Here is a 15,693-nt window from a genome sequence, read left to right on the forward strand (position 1 = left end):
AGAAGGAAGACGGGATGGAATATTAAAGCTTTCAGATGAAAATAACCACACACTAGAATTCTGAATTCAATGAAATTATCTTTCAAAGGTGAAGGAGAAATGAAAACAGAAGGCATGTGTCACCAGCAGACCTGTCTTGCAAGAAATGTTGAAAGAAGGAAAATAATAGAGGTTGCAAAGTCAGATTTGCATAAAGAATGGATGAGCATTAGAGAAAGCATAATTGAAGACCTTTTACATTTATCATTTCTAATCGATCATGCAAGTAATAGTTTGTTTAAAATCATAACAGCAACACTGTATTCAGTTCTCATAGCTTCTGGCTAAGTGACAGGAGTGGTGGTAATCCTGTGTGGGAAGAGAAGGAGGGATTGAGAACACTCTGTTATTACGATATTTGCACTTTATTAATATTACTTTTTAGCAAGTGGATTTGGAATGGTTGTGAATGTATATTATGAACTCTGGAACAACCGCAAAAAAATTTAAAAAGAAGTATAATGGATATTCTAAGAGAGGAGAGAAAATGAAATCGCATAGAATGTTCAACTTAAACCAGACAAGGCAGAAAAAGAAAGGGAAGAGAAGCAAGCGGCCCGAATAGAAAGGTGTTTCAAACATAGCAGATGGGGTACCTGAGTGGCTCAGTCAGTTAAGGGTCCAACTCTTGGTCTCGGCTCAGGTCTTGATCTCAGGGTCGTGAGAGTGAGCCCCATGTCGGGGTCCACACTCAACACCAAGTATGTCTGGGATTCTTTCCATCCCTCCGCCCTGCCCCCTACTCTCCCACTGCAAATAAGAATAAATAACTAAATGAAATCTTTAATAAATCCAAATGGCACCTGGCCGGTTCAGTGGGTTAAGCCTCTGCCTTTGGCTCAGGTCATGATTCTGGGGTCCTGGGATCGAGCACCACATCGGGTTCTCTGCTCAGCAGGGAGCCTGCTTCCTCCTCTCTCTCTGCCTGCCTCTCTGCCTACTTGTGATCTCTGTCTATCAAGTAAATAAATAAAATACTTTTAAAAAGGTTAAAAAATCCAAATATGTAATGGGGAAAAGAAAGATCCATCGTGCTAACATTAATTAAAAGAAATTTCGAGGTGCCACATTAATTTGAGATAGAGCAGACTTTAGGGCAAAAAAAAAAAAAAAAAAAGAAAATGGTCAGGAGCAAAGAGGGATATTACTGAAGGACAAAGAAGCCAGTTCTCTGCAGGATGTAAGGGCCCCACCATGTCAGAATCTGGGAGGACAGGTGACGGAGCCGAGGGAGAAGAGGTCGCATCTCGCACCAGCCAGGAGACATCAGCATCGCCCTTTCGGTAACTGACAGATCCCACAGGCGGAAAATGGGGTCAGGGTAGAGTTGAACCAAGCAGCCCATTAATCAAATGGACCTGATTGATATTTCTAGAATATTTTACTCAAGAACGGCAGCATGCCCTTTCTTCTCCAGCTCACATGGAAGATCATCAGGATGGACGGCATTCTGGGCGGTAAATCACACCTGAACATTTTTAAAGTAGATGTCGTATAAAATATGCTTTCAGAGGACGATAGAATTAAGTCAGGAATAACAGAGAGACAGCTGGAAAGTCCCCAAATTTTCAGGGATTAAACAACACACTTCTAATTCGCATACGGATCAAAGAGTAAGTTGGGCTCTGTTAAAATAAACAGAAAGTCTACTCTTGAAGAGCCCTTTGAGGGGACAGAACACATGAACCATAGATGGGGAGAAAATATTTTCAGAAAGTGTATCTGATAAAAAGCTTGTGGCTCCAAAAGATACAAAGAACCCAACAGGAAGAAAATAAATAACCCAAATAGAATATGGTCAGAACGACTGAAGGGATACTTCACCAAAGCAGATGCACAGATCACCCAGGAGAGGACGGGGAACATCGTACGTTGTTACGGAATTGCACACGCATATGGTGAGTATATATACACCCACTGGAATGACTAAAATCCCAAATGCTGACGGTACCAAACGCTGGTGAGGATGGGGAGGAATATGAGCTCTTGTTCACTGGAAATGAATGTGGTAGGGCCACTCCCGAGGACAGTCTGTGACTTTCTTACAAAATGAACCATGACCTTACGATATCACGCAGCCGTCCTGCTCCTGGGTATTCGTACAGATGATCTGAGAACTTCCATGCACAACCGCCCCACCCTCCCTGTAGACTAATGCTTGCAGCAGCGTTATCATCAAATTACGGCAGTGAAATGGTCAAGATTCAGTAGACAAATGAATAAATGCACCGGGGTGCGTCTGAAGTATGGAATATTTTTCATCAGTGAGGAATGACTGTCAAGCTATGAGAGGACAGGGAGGAACCTTAAATGCGTTTCACTAATGGAAGAAGGCTCTCCGAAGACCTGTGTGCTGCATGATTCCAGTTCTGCGACCTTCTGGAAAACGCGAAGATACGTGGACAGTATCCATGTATCCAGTGGTTGCCGGGGAGGGGGAGGGCGGGGTGCATGGGGTAGAGCACAGAGGATCTCTAAGGCAATGGAGAGTTCTCTGTGATACTGTTGATACGGGGTTCTGTGAGTGGGACAGAGCAGACAGAAATGCACAGCACCCAGAGTGAGCTCGAATATCAAGTAAGGACCTCAGTGAGTAAGGGTCTCACTCTGGGTTCATGCACTGAAACAACAGCACCAGAGCAAAGCGAGAGGGTCACGATGGGGGCGAGATTCTGGGTGAGAGGTGAGGCAGGGTGTGGGAACTTCACGCACTTTCTGTGCAACTTTCCTGTAGACTGAGGCTGCTCTAACAGCCAGAGAACTCTATTCATTACCAAGACGATTACCCCCTCTTCCTTTTTTTAAAATCTTGTTTCTCCCCCTCCTCCTTTTTTAAATTTTTATTTATTTATTTTTTAGTCTTATTTTCCCCCTCTTCCTTCTTTATGTGCTTCTTTTCTCTTGTGCTTCATGGTCACGGAATGAAAAAACGCAGTAGACTTCCAGGTGCGGGACAGAGTTATCGGAACTGGTCCGTTCGTTAATGCGGGCACCGCCATAACACGCGGACTTCTGTTTTATAAAACGGCAGTGGGACTTTAAAAAAAAAATAATAACGGCTGTGTGAATGTCTACCATAAAAGGAAAGAGACATGCTGAGTGACAGAAGCCGCTCGTAGCAGTCAGGCCCTATGTTGTTCAGTTTCTGCAAACTGCCCAGAATAGAAAAATCCGCAGACACAGAAGCCATTGAGTGGTTGCCAGAGGCTGGGGGGACGGTGACCATTTTCTGGGTGTGGGGTTTCCTTTTGTGGGGTCAAAAGTGTCCCGGACCTGGATGGTGGTGATGGGCCCCAACATCCTGAATGCCCTTTGTACTGCTGACTTTTATACCTTATGATTGCTAAAATGATAAATTTTATATGATGTATATTTTAGCACGATGGAAGATAAAAGATGGTATAGAAAAAAGAAAAGAAAACAAAAAACTAATGGAGTAAAATTTTTCCAGAGGCAGTGGTTCAAAACAAAGCCTGACGCTTGTACAGGCCATCCTTGAACAGCTAGGGTCTGATGGTTGCGGGTTCCCGTAGATAGAGATGCTTGCTTTTCGGTAAATCCAGGACTGTGAATGTATTTTCTCTTCCTTATGATTTTCTTAGCAGCCTTTTCTTTTCTTTATTTTATTTTCAGATTTTATTTATTTATTTGAGAGAGAACGCGAGCCCGAGTCAGGGGAGGGACTGAGGGAGAAGCAGATTCCCCACTGAGCAGGGAGCCTGGCACAGGACTCCATCTGTGTCATGACCTGAGCCGAAGGCAGAGGCTTCACCAGCTGAGCCCCCCAGGCGCCCCAGTTCACTTTATTTTAAGGATACAGCATATACTACCTATAACATACAAAATGTGTGTTTGTTATTGATAACACTTTCTGCCAATATAGGCTGTCAGTAGTTCGGTTTTGGGGAGTCACAAGTTATACGTGGATTTTCTCCAGCCTGGCGGTCAGTGCCCCCAATTCCCTGTGTTGTTCAAGGGTCAGAATCTTAACCAAGATGCCCCTGCATATGTTTTCCTTTAACATAAAAACCAATGGTGAACTTCGCATGGATGAACCGGGTCGAAGAAATGGGTGTTTGTCTGGGGAACCGGATTTTCTGGGCTGTACTGCTGTTTCTCTTTGCAGAGAGGTTGTGGATCTGGCTTCAGCGGGTGCCGCCGGCGTTCGCATTGGCTACTGTCCGCAGCAGGACGCCCTGGACGAGCTCCTCACCGGCTGGGAACACCTTCAGTATTACTGCTGCCTCCGGGGGATTCCCAAACCGAGCATCCCTCACGTAAGACTCCCTGGACTCTTCCAGAAGAGGGTCCTGCTAAGGAACCCTTGGTCAACTCCTCCAGTCCCAACAGAGCTCTCTGACCCCTTGGGAAGGAACCACGATAAACCACATAATGTACCCGAAAGATGTTTCCAATCTGATTACACGGAAGGAAACACAGTAACGGTGTTAATGTGGCATTTAGTCCCTTATTTAAAATAGATGTGAGAGGGGAAGTCGCTTGGGGTTAAAGCTAACATTGTTTGCAACTTTGTCTCCTCTCCAAGCCCGTTTTGCATTTACCAGGCTGTTACTTTTATTTAGGAGAGAACATCCTAGACCCTCCCTGTGGCTTTCAGGGAAGGGCCCAGGCTGCCTGCGGAATGGGGTGGGCTGCTGGAAGGATTTCCTGGTGAGTGGGCTGACCCCTGCCCACCCAGCTCCTTCCCCGGGTGGCCTCTGGAGGATGGAGAGGTGGCAGAAACTGCAGACTGCGCCCCTCCTCTGTCTCTGTGGGGCTGGGGGTGGGCACAGTCATGAAAAAACCAGAGGCAGCTGCCATCCACCTGCTATGAGCGGGGGTCAGCCAAGCAGAGCTGACAGCCTTGACCGACAGCTCAGAGGACGTGCCAAGGGCTAGCCACTGGAAGGGCAGGTGCTGGGGGCACAGCTTTACCTTTTCTGCCTCTTGTAGAGATTCTGGAATGCTCTTTGCGTTTCTGGATTCTGTACAAGGAACAGGAAAAGTGGCTTATGTGGTGCATTTTCAATGAGATTCTGCAGGAAAAAGGGAGCATCTCAGAATTCACGGGAGACAAAACGAACAGCCTCACTTTCACTGGCCCATGAAAATTCATTCCATGAGCTGGTGTGTAATGTTTCTTCAGCCTTCATTTCTTATTGATGCTCTGTAACTTAAGCATAAGTAAAACAGAAACCCTCCTCATCCTCGGAGGGCCCCACTTCCTTCCCTGACCTCCCGTCTTCATCAAGCCAAGACAACTGTCCACCTCTAGAGGTCTGCTCGTCGTGGTGAAGCAGCCGTTGAAACCCAGGACTGATCAGGAGCTCTGTCTTAAAAGATGTTTATTTCTGTCAGCTCCCCCGGCTCGTTTCTGATGAAAGAGGCAGATGCTTGGCGTCCACCTTCTGCTGGCCCCTTCGCCAGCCCCCGGGGGAGGAGTTCTGCTTAATAGAGTAGGGCTGCACACTCTGTCACCCGGGCGATCACCTCCTGATTCTCGGCGCACTCACCGGCTCATTTCTCAGAGCTCCTCCGTGAAGGAACGTCGTTTTCCTGGTGCCAGATTCGGAGCTGGCCTCGCTTCTTGCATAGAGCCACAACCATTCTGCAGATGAAACTGCTACATGCTGGGAGCCTTCTGATGGCCACACATGTGTCCCCAGGTGGGGTAGCTCCCTTGACGGCCAGGAGATGCCCATCCCTTTTAGGGAAATAGAGAGCAGGTGTGTCTGTTCGAACGTGCTTATCACGGGCAGCCCAGAAGGGATTATGACAAGCTAACAGGAAAAAATCCTTTTGGCCAACATGTCAGTATTTGCTCTGGGCTAGACGCTATTCTAAGTATTTTACAGAACCACAAGAGGTTGATAAGATGCTCGTTCCCTACTTTGCCAGGGGGGAAGCTGAGACACAGTCGGGCTGGGAAAACTACCTACGCCCCAGGGTCAGAAGGTGGCAGGGGTTCCTTGGAGATCCGAGTAGTTGTTCTTGATGAAGGCAGAATCTGGATGTGTGCCGCTCCTCGAGTACTGTTCAATTTCTAGTGCCCCAAGGGGCTTGGTCTTCCTCTCTGTGCCCCTTTGGTGGCTACGGGAATAGAAGCTATGTGGAGTTGTCTTGTGGCCCCTGGGCTGGGGTGTCCCATTCCACATCTTCCTCAGGGCTGGAACTGTCCCAGCTGAGCCCCGCACCTGCGTTCTGCCAGGACTTGGAGCTGGGGTCTTTTCCTGGCTTCTCTTCTGCTCACCCCGGTTCTCTCCTCCAGCTGACCTCTGCCTCTACTCACCTGGGCAGCCCCAGTTGTGTCCTCCATGGTTCTAGAGGAAGCCCCCCCTTGTTCCAGCAGGTAGCCCCTCCTGACAGCCCCTCTGCACCCCTCTCTCCCTTCCTCCCTCCCTCCCTCCCTCAGCACCCAGGCTTCTCTGCGTCCCAGGGTCCCAGCTCATGCACAGCCCAGTCTCTGGTATTTTGCGTGTAGTTTTCTTCCTCCTCACAGCCACACACCACCACCACCCCTCTGCCCCGGCCCCAGCCCCTAGCCCTCTGAAGGCCCAGTAAGGTGGGAAAGAGAGGCTGTGCTCATTTGGCCTGAATTCAGGCTTGGCAGGCTGATATAATGGTTTTCAATTATCCCCTGTTGTCCACACTAGATAGTTTTGTGGTGTCCATATTTGAGCTTGAATTCAGTAAACCTTATTTTTTTTGTTTTTCTGAAGTTACATCAAGTTATACCAAAAGGATTCAGGAGGCAGGGGTGGCATGGTCTGTGATGCTGGAGAAATGGGTAGAGTGATTTAAGGGTTTGTGTCATGCTGGAATCACCAACCCACCGTGCTGCTGGGGATGAGGACTGGGGTTTCTAGAGTGTGGTCTTGCTGGGATAGAAGAAGCCATTCCGCCCCGTGTTCACCTACCAGGGAGAGCCCCCCTCTCCCCACTCCCCACCCCATGTCTCACTACCTCCTGCTTTCTCCACAGACACGCCTCTTACCCCGCAAGTTTTTTCGGTTCACAGACGGTTTTGCTAGAAGGAGCTCGAAGTGATGGCAAAAGGAATGGGGGGCAGAAGGAAAATCAGGGGAGGGGGCTGGAAGAAAGGCTTTCTGTATTAAATCCTGGGCCCCCTTTATCCTTCTCATTTTGATCTTTAATCTCCTGGGGAGCTTGGACATGGCTGTCAGCATGGTGTGGCCGGAATTTGGCTTTGTAAGCAAATTAATGCATGTGTGGACCTCTGGGAGGGTTAATACTGTTTCAGGCGAGGCTTACAGAAGTCCTACTAAGTGTGGGTCATGATTACGCAGGGGGGATGGAAGGAGGAGTGAATCCTAAACTCTTGCCTTGCGTGTAGAAAGACTGGGAACTTTACGGGAGTAAAACACCCAATAGCAGAGAGAGGTTCCTTAAGCAGAACACAGTTGGGAGTTGGCATGGTGTTCTGCCGACCATTGCTAGGGCCGCACATTTGCTGTAATCTTGACAGGAGTCCCAAGTGCAGAAATGCAGCCGAAAGAGCGTATCAGGCTGTTTTCTGTGATTTTCTGAAAATAGCGACTTTTAGGAAGCGTCGGATTGAACCAATGCATTTGTTTCTCTGTGTTCTGGACCCTTCCCTATGGCCATCCAACCCAGGATGGGTAGGCTGCCACACTGACTTTTTTTAAAATTAAATAGTTTATTTATTTATTTGAGAGAGAGAGCACAAGCAGGGAGAAAAGCAGAGGGAGAAGCGGTCTCCCCGCTGAGCCAGGAGCACAGTGTGGGCTCCATCCCCGGACCCTGAGATCATGACCTGAGTTTAAAGCAGATCCTTAAACGACTGAACCCTTCCGGGCATCTAACATTGACCTTTTGTGGAACTGGGAAAACAGGACCTATAAACATCAGCAGTCATAGTTTGGCGAGTTTATTCCAAAGTTCTCTGTGTCCCCTTGACTTACACTCTCTGATATCTAGGCCTGTCCTCAAGATTCTTAATTCTTCTGTGTTATTTTGAGGAGGCGCAAAAAATGCTTTGGGTGCTTCTGTCGGGGGGTTTTCTCGGGAGGCATAGGTATCATGCTGGTATTTTCCGACGTTCTTGGGATGTCATCATTACTATTAGGATTATCCCAACTGGTATGCATTTATCCAAAAAATCACGAACATGAGTCCCTGTATCTTATTTAAATATGTATTTTAATCAGTTATTTTACTTTTAAATTTTCTTGTTTATCTTAGATTTTCTTCATTACTCAGGACACAGAGCCTTCCCCACCTCTCCTAAATCTGAATTAAGACACGATCACAGCCAGTTTGATCATGTGATGATGTCTAAACCAACCCACAGAACAGAACACAGCAATGCCTCTGTGGTCATGAGAGTCACGTAGAATGCTTTTGTCAAGGTTTTAAGTTGTGTCTGTCACTCGGTGTCAGCCCCAGAGGAAGCTACACCGCGCCGGCATGGAAAGCAGACGAGATGCGGGGTGGCGGGAATTGTGGTGGGCGCTGGAGCAGAAGGACTGTACGGACACTTGCTGCCCGCTGGGGATGGGGAGAGGGGACAGGGACGAGGACAGGAGTGGGGTCCCGGGGTGTATGAAGGAGGGCAGGTGGAGGTGGAGCGGGGAGAGGAGTAGAGGGGGCCCGACGTGCTGTGTGTGCTCAAGGTAGAGACCCCTGTCCTGTGGCATCATGCACAGTCACCGTCCTCCCGGCTTCGTGCAGCGTGTCCCAGCAGTCGCCGGTGAAAAATGCTCCATCTTTGCTCCCCATCTCCCTGAGTGCCCATCTCTGGTAGCAGCTCCTTGGTAGAAAGTGAGCATTTTTGGCCTGGGGGAAATTAAAAGCTCTCTTCTCCGTACTCTGCTCTCTGAAGCTCCGTCCTGCCTTCCCCCTCCCTGGCTGATTCCCTTACTTCCTCCTGGGTCTCGGCCCCCATGTGGCTGTGCGTCTGGGCCCTGGCTGGACGGGGTTTCGGAGCTCCAGCGCGGAGTGGTCCCGAGTCCCCACCTGCTCATCCTCTGCCAGCCTGGGGGAGGGACGGGGCTGTGCATGTGGGGCGGGCAGGGGCAACGAGAGGGAGGAAGGCACGAAGGGCCGAGTGCGCGGTCTGGGGGCCCTCGCTGCATGGCGATGCACTCAGGGTCGGCGCCTGTCTTGCAGGTGGCCAGGGACCTTGTGAGGCGTCTACACTTGGAGGCCCATGTGGACAAACTGGTGGCCACCTACAGTGGGGGAACCAAGCGGAAGCTCTCTACAGCCTTGGCCCTGCTGGGCAAACCTGACCTGCTGCTGCTGGTAAGTCGCGGACAGATCCGTGGTCTCTGGGTGTCTTCAACCTCCTCCTCTGGGGAGGAAAGTCACACCTGCAGTGTGAGTTCTCCGAACAAATAAACATTTTGCTCTAAGACAACTTTTCCCAAACTGAGAGTCCCTGTTATCTATTTCATTGAAGATGCAGTGAAAATTTACCATTAACAGCAGTATTGTAGAATAACACCAGAACCTGAGTACAATTTGAAAACCAGTGTGCGCTTGACATCTAGCATGTCGTTTTTGAGTCTTTTCTATGTACAGGTAAGTGTTGTCACAGCAGCTGTGACATGAGTCCGTGGGGAGTCCTGTCAGTGGCTGTCAGGTGCAGGACAGACATGGCAGGGAGAGCGGGTCGTTCGGCAGGAAGGGGGGTGTGAACCAGTGGCTTTGAGATGAGACTGTTCGTAGTCTGTCTGTCTGGGAATTGGAGTGAGTCCAGTTCAGCCTGATGAAAGCATGAACCGGTGGTGGGGCATCAAGAAACAGAGCCAATGGTCTTGCATTTCCAAAGAGCTCAAAGTCCTATCCTGCAAACAATATACAACAGGCACAATTGAGTGCCATAGACAAGATACGAGTCCTTGGAGGGCATCCCATGGCGTCCCACGTGTATGAAGTCAGAGGGGCTGCAAAACGGGTGGGAAACAAATTCTTTTCTGTTCTCGTTCATTCAATGGAAACAATTTTAAAGGGGACACAAGAGGCCTGTGTTGGAAGAGGGACCTCTCATTATTTAGTGGGGTATCTTCTGGACTCGCAGGGGAGTTTCCTTATTTGCTCTAAGCGTGTTTCTTTGCACGGCCCCAAGTCAAGGACAGCGGCAGCATGCCATCTCCTGACATCCGGGAGTGAATGCAAACACTTGTCCCGTTCTGCAGGTTTTAAACTAGGTTTTCCGTACAAGAGGAGGCCGACATCGAAGGACTCATGGGGCATGGTGTCTGTTACCTTCTTAGAACTTTCCCCAGGCTCAGTCTCACCCAGCATGTGTCCCGACAGGACAGAGACACCAACCAGGAGTGCATCCCCCGCCTGCTTCTTGCAGCTTTACTCTCGGCTCCCTTGGTGGCCCTAGACTTGGGCTTAGAGGTCAGACTTGAGTCAGCTGCCGGGGTCCAGGTTCTGCTTCTAGAAGCACCTCCCTGCACACATGCGGCCTGGCTAATAGAACACAGGTTTTTACCTCCTTGTCATCGGCAAATGGCCAGGATCCACTCCTGTGTATTGGGGATGCTGAAAGCAGGCCAGGGAATGATCGCCATGGCACACGGTGCCCAATGGGCTTTAGTGACCGTGGGGAAGGGGACTTGTTTTGTAATTTTTGTTCAAGACATGCCTTGCAGGACCTTCCACATTCTCCCCCAAGGAAAGACAAATGGCTCCCGTGTCTGACAGCGGCGTGGGGTCAGGAAAATGCAGAGCTCCCCATCAGCTTTCTTGCCGAGCACTGCGTGACCACCGCTGCTATTTGCCTACTCTTCTAACTACACACATATGTCATCCAGTTTGCAGAAAAGTGCAGGTGTTGGTTTTTCTGCGCGGTGCCGTTTTTTTGGTCCACTTTCCATCTGTTTTTCTTTTGGAGAAGTTGATGACCCTAAGCTCTTAAGTAAAATGTGTTTAGTCCTCCCTGACTACAAAAAGCCCAGAAATGTAATCACACGGTCCCGGACCGTTTCTCTCAAAAGTGGTTCAGTAAGTGCTCTGGTGTTTACGGAAGGGGAGGGCTCCGGGTTCCAAGAGAGCCCACGCTACCTGGTGGTGCTCCTAGAGGCGGCTTCCTTTTGCCTGTCTTTCTTTGGAAGTTCTGTGGAGGTGGACGGTGCAGCAAGGTGGGCCGTCCTCTTGGACCACCAGCTGTTGTGAAGCCGTGCTTGTCCGTAGAACCAGCGTGGGGTCGCTCCCCGCCCCGCACTGGGCCCGGCCTCACGCAGCCTGTGTGTCCCAGTGTGCACCCGCAACAGCCACCGTCGTGTGCTCTCTCCTTCAGGACGAGCCCAGCTCCGGGATGGATCCCTGCTCCAAGCGGCACCTGTGGAGTACGATACTGCAGGAGGCCCGGGGAGGCTGTGCGGTGGTGCTGACCTCCCACAGGTGAGCCCCTGACCTCGCGGCCAGTCTGGGGGCCAGGCTGGCAAGAGCCGTGGAGCGGCCGGGGTCAGGCCCATACGGCCCCTGTGCTCCTGTGTCCAGACAGCCTTGCTGTCATGGGGACGTAGCCGTGAGCCCCCCGCCACAGGTTAGGGCTCTGAAGTGGAGATGGGTCAGGCAACAGAACCAAGGCCACATAGGCGGCAAGTGGCCTAGAGCTAGAGTCTGAGCCCAGCGGTCTGTCACAGGCACACACTTGCTCATCTGTCATTCCTGCGGGGCTGGATTCCTCCCCTAGTCCTCCTGATGCTAGGTGTCAGTGTCTTTCTGCCCAACATATATATATATATATATATTTTAAGGATTTACTTATTATAGGGGTGCCTGGAAAGCTCAGTGAGTTAAGCCTCTGCCTTCAGCTCAGGTGATGATCTCAGCGTCCTGGGATTGAGCCCCGAGTGGGGCTCTCTGCTCAGCAGGGAGCCTGCTTCTCTCTCTCTCTCTCTGCCTGCCTCTCTGCCTCCTTGTGATCTCTCTCTCTGTGTCAAATAAATAAAAATAATCTTTAAAAAAAAGAGATTTATTTATTTTATTTAAGAGAGAGCACAAGCACATGGGCTGGGGGAGGGGCAGAGGGACAGAAGCTGACTCCCTGCTGGGCAAAGCATCCTGAGATCTTGACCTGAGCCAAAGTCAGTCTCCCAACTGACTGAGCCACCCAGGGGCCCCAGAAGTGTGGTCTTTTGTGTCTGACTTCTCATCTGTGTGGTGGTGTGTGTCAGCCATGGACTGGTTTTTGGTGCAGAACGGTGCTCCCTGAGACCGGTTTCGTGCATTCTTCCCTAATCTATGGCCCTTGGGACTGATTCCAACATGAGGTGCTGTGAACGGTCTATGACTGTCTTTGTGTGGGCGTATCTTTTTATTTGTCTGGGATGGTTTTTAGGAGCCGAATTGCTGGATGGTGTGGTAAACTTGTGTTTAATCCTTTAAGCCAGAGTAGGGCTTTTGCTTTCTGACACAGCTTCATTTCATGTTCCCAGGACCAAAGATGAAGTTCCCGGTTTCCGCAGACCGTCGTCAACACTCTGTCTTTCTGATTGCAGCCATCCTGGCGAAGTGTGATTTTAATTCACGTTGTCCAGATGAGTGTGCTCTCTCTTTCTTCTCAGCTGCGTTGTTTCCTACAGGAAGCCGGCCAGTGCTGATTCTCATGTTGCCCAGAACATCATGGGTCACTTCTGCTTTTCAGCTCATAGGGTTTCCCTTGGGCTTTCACGTTTCACAGTTAAACTTCAGTGTGTCCAGAGGTGGATCTCTTTGATTATCCTACCTTGGGTTCATTGTGCTTCTTGAACGCATGGGTTCATAATGTTTTTCAGTAGATGTGGGGATATTTTGGCCGTTACTTACTCCAGTGTTTTTTTTCTGGCTATTTCTTTGTATTTTTTTGATGCATTGGTACTTTCTGTGTATGTATGATGATGTCCCATGGAGCTATGGGTTTCTGTCCATTTCTTTTTAGCATTTTTTTCTCTTTCAGATTGAATAAGCTTTATTGATCTTTCTTCAAGTTCACTGATGTTTTCTTCTGCTACTCAAACTTTACTCTTGGCCCCATGATGAAATTTTCGTTCTTTTTATCATACTCTTCAACCAAAAAAATTCCATTTGGTCTTTTTTTTTTTAATGTTTGTTTATTTTTGGAGAGAGAGAGAGCACGGGTGGGAGGGGCAGAGAGAGAAGGAGAAAACTCACAAGCAGACCTCCCACTGAGCACGGACCCCAGTGCAGGCTTCCATCTCATGAATTGGAGACCATGACCTGAGCTGAAACCAACAGTTGGAGGACCAACTGGCTGAGCCACCCAAGTGTCTCATTTGGTCCTTTAAAAAAAAAAATTCCAATCTACCTCAGAACCTCTATTTATTGATCACTATTGTCACTAAAAAAAAAAAAAAAAAAAAAATCTTGAAACATTGTTTCCTTTAGTGCTTTAAACATACATAGAATAGTTTCACTGAAGATTCTTTTCTACTAACAATAGCATTAAGGGACACTTAGGAACAGTTTCTGCTGACTGTTTTCCCCTAAGGATGAGTGACAGTTTCTGGTTTCTTCTGCAGGTTTTAATTTTTTGTCAAAAGATGGATGTTTCACAATACTTAATAAACTGTAGTATCTCTGGTTTGATTTATCCACACGCCCCAAAGTTGCTGTTATTGCCAGTTTTTTTTCGGGTTTTATTGTTTTTGTTTTGTTTTGTTTTGTTTCTGGTTTATTCCTTTTCTGTGTCTGCATGTTAGTGTTTCTTCACCAGGGATGCATCTATGAGATCTCTCTCCCCTGTAGCGAGTACTCCCGATGCCTGCCTTCAGTTTGTGTTTAAAATTTTGTGCTCGTGTTTTAAAGCCCGGCTTCCTTGGAGCCACACTGATGGTACACGGGCAGAGGCAGCCGTCAGCCATCTCAAGGCACCAAAGATTCTGTCCTCTGCCAACGGATCTGTGTGTGCACAGGAGAGAATATTCCAAGCCCAGGCCTCTTATCTATAGCCCAGTTTTGCTTTCTCCTGGGTTCTGCTGGTCTCTGGGCTGTGCACGCGGGTGGCCCCTGGATTCAGGTGCAGCTTGCAGTTGGCGTGGCCCTGCTCTGACCTCTCCTACATATACATGCAGCCCCAGTGAGCTATATCCATACAGTATTAGCCTAGTGGAGCCCACCTTGGGCCAGATGCCAGAGCTATTGCCCCTTCCTGTTTGCCGGACTCTACAGAACTCACTTACACTGACGATGTCACTGGGTACAAGCATTTCCCAGCGGTCCACACTGAGAGCCAATACTCTGCTAATCCTCGAGGTCTGCCCTGCCTGCTAGAAGGTACATGTTTGTGAAGCCAATCCTGGATTACCTGTCTTCTTACCCTCATTCATCTGTTTGTCACCTGTGTTTCTCAGATGGTTGCACACCTTTGGTCAATTTCCAGAATTCTGAAATGGGTGTTTGGGTTCATTTGGTCCAGCTTTATAGCTATTTCTGGGGGAAAAGGCTTGCCAATTTTTTTACTTGGCCACAGCCAAAAGCCGTCCTCCAGCTTTTTTGTCTTGGTTCTGTTTCTCTTCGGAAAATAAAATTTTACATCCAAGTAAATTGGGTACAGCCTCTACCTGATACTATATGCACATTTTACCTGAAAACAATCTTTTGGCCATGCCAAGTTCAGAAGCTCTGCTCCTTATGTTGGCATTTGGTAAGTCCTCACGTTCATAGGTAGGTTCTAGGATTGGATAAACTGGTGTCACATTAAAAATGCCTCTTAAATTCCGTAGAGCAGGTAATTATTGCCGACAGTTCTCAGAAAGACCACACGTCACTGTAATTTCTGTTTTATGTCCTCCTGTTCATACAGCTTCACGTTAACGATGTATCTTCATTTCTATAAATCTGTCCGTTTTCATGCAATACAAAGGTCTAAATGACTCACGATTAATGAAGAGTAGGGCAGCTGGTGATTGATTCTGTGATTCTAAAACAGCTGTCTTCAGCTGAAAAGTTTCCAAATCACACAGTTTCCTCTTAATTTAGAGTTCTTGTCTCTGTTTCTTTCTTTTCTTTTCTTTTCTTTTTAATTCTTTACCTAGAGGACCATGATAGAAACACGAGGTGGGAAGAGGAATTAAAATGAATCCATTCACGGCACCCTGGGTGGTTGGTCAAGCATTTGACTCTTGATTTTGGCTCAGGTCATGAGCTCAGGGTGGTAGGATCGAGCCTGGCATCAGGCTCCGTGCTCAGCCTGGAGTCTGCTAGTCCCTCTCCCTCTGCCCTTTCTCCTGCTTCTCTCTCTTTCTCTCTCGAATAAATAAAATCTTAAAAAAAAAAAGAGTCTATCCAAGAATAACCAGGAGTGTTTTTTGCTTGCCCATCAAACCCTTACTTGTACATTCCATTATAAACCCTTAAATCTTTGTGCCTGTCCCCTTCCCCCACCCCCTGCCCTGACCAGAGTTCTGTTCCAGTCAGCTTAGCCACCCTGAGGAAATACAGTGTTCATTTTCTGAGTAAATGGTCAGAGATTGCTTTCATTGATGTTGAACCCCTAGCATTGTATATGCTGATTGATGCTGAAAATCACCAAAATCCCACAGTCTGTTCCCCCTAAGCCGAGATGCTGTGATTTCCCACCTGTTGTTTGGACCTTATCTGTCTGACCGCTAATGACAGTTCACTTGAAACAACCAAGTCATTCCTCCGACATCT

The 15,693-nt window shown here is 48.4% G+C and overlaps 1 protein-coding gene across 2 annotated transcripts in view; it reads left to right on the forward strand.

Annotated features, from left to right (window-relative positions):
• ABCA13 (ATP binding cassette subfamily A member 13) overlaps positions 1-15,693 on the forward strand; it is a 321,989-nt gene that overhangs the window by 282,148 nt on the left and 24,148 nt on the right. For both annotated transcript variants that reach the window (XM_082692779.1, XM_082692780.1), the window contains exons 56-58: positions 4,166-4,316; positions 9,190-9,324; positions 11,333-11,436. In XM_082692779.1, the coding sequence (XP_082548905.1) occupies positions 4,166-4,316; positions 9,190-9,324; positions 11,333-11,436 (390 nt within the window). The remainder of the gene's footprint in view (positions 1-4,165; positions 4,317-9,189; positions 9,325-11,332; positions 11,437-15,693) is intronic.

Source organism: Mustela nivalis (genome assembly GCF_964662115.1).
Source record: "Mustela nivalis genome assembly, chromosome: 12".
Classification (NCBI taxonomy): Eukaryota; Metazoa; Chordata; class Mammalia; order Carnivora; family Mustelidae; genus Mustela; species Mustela nivalis.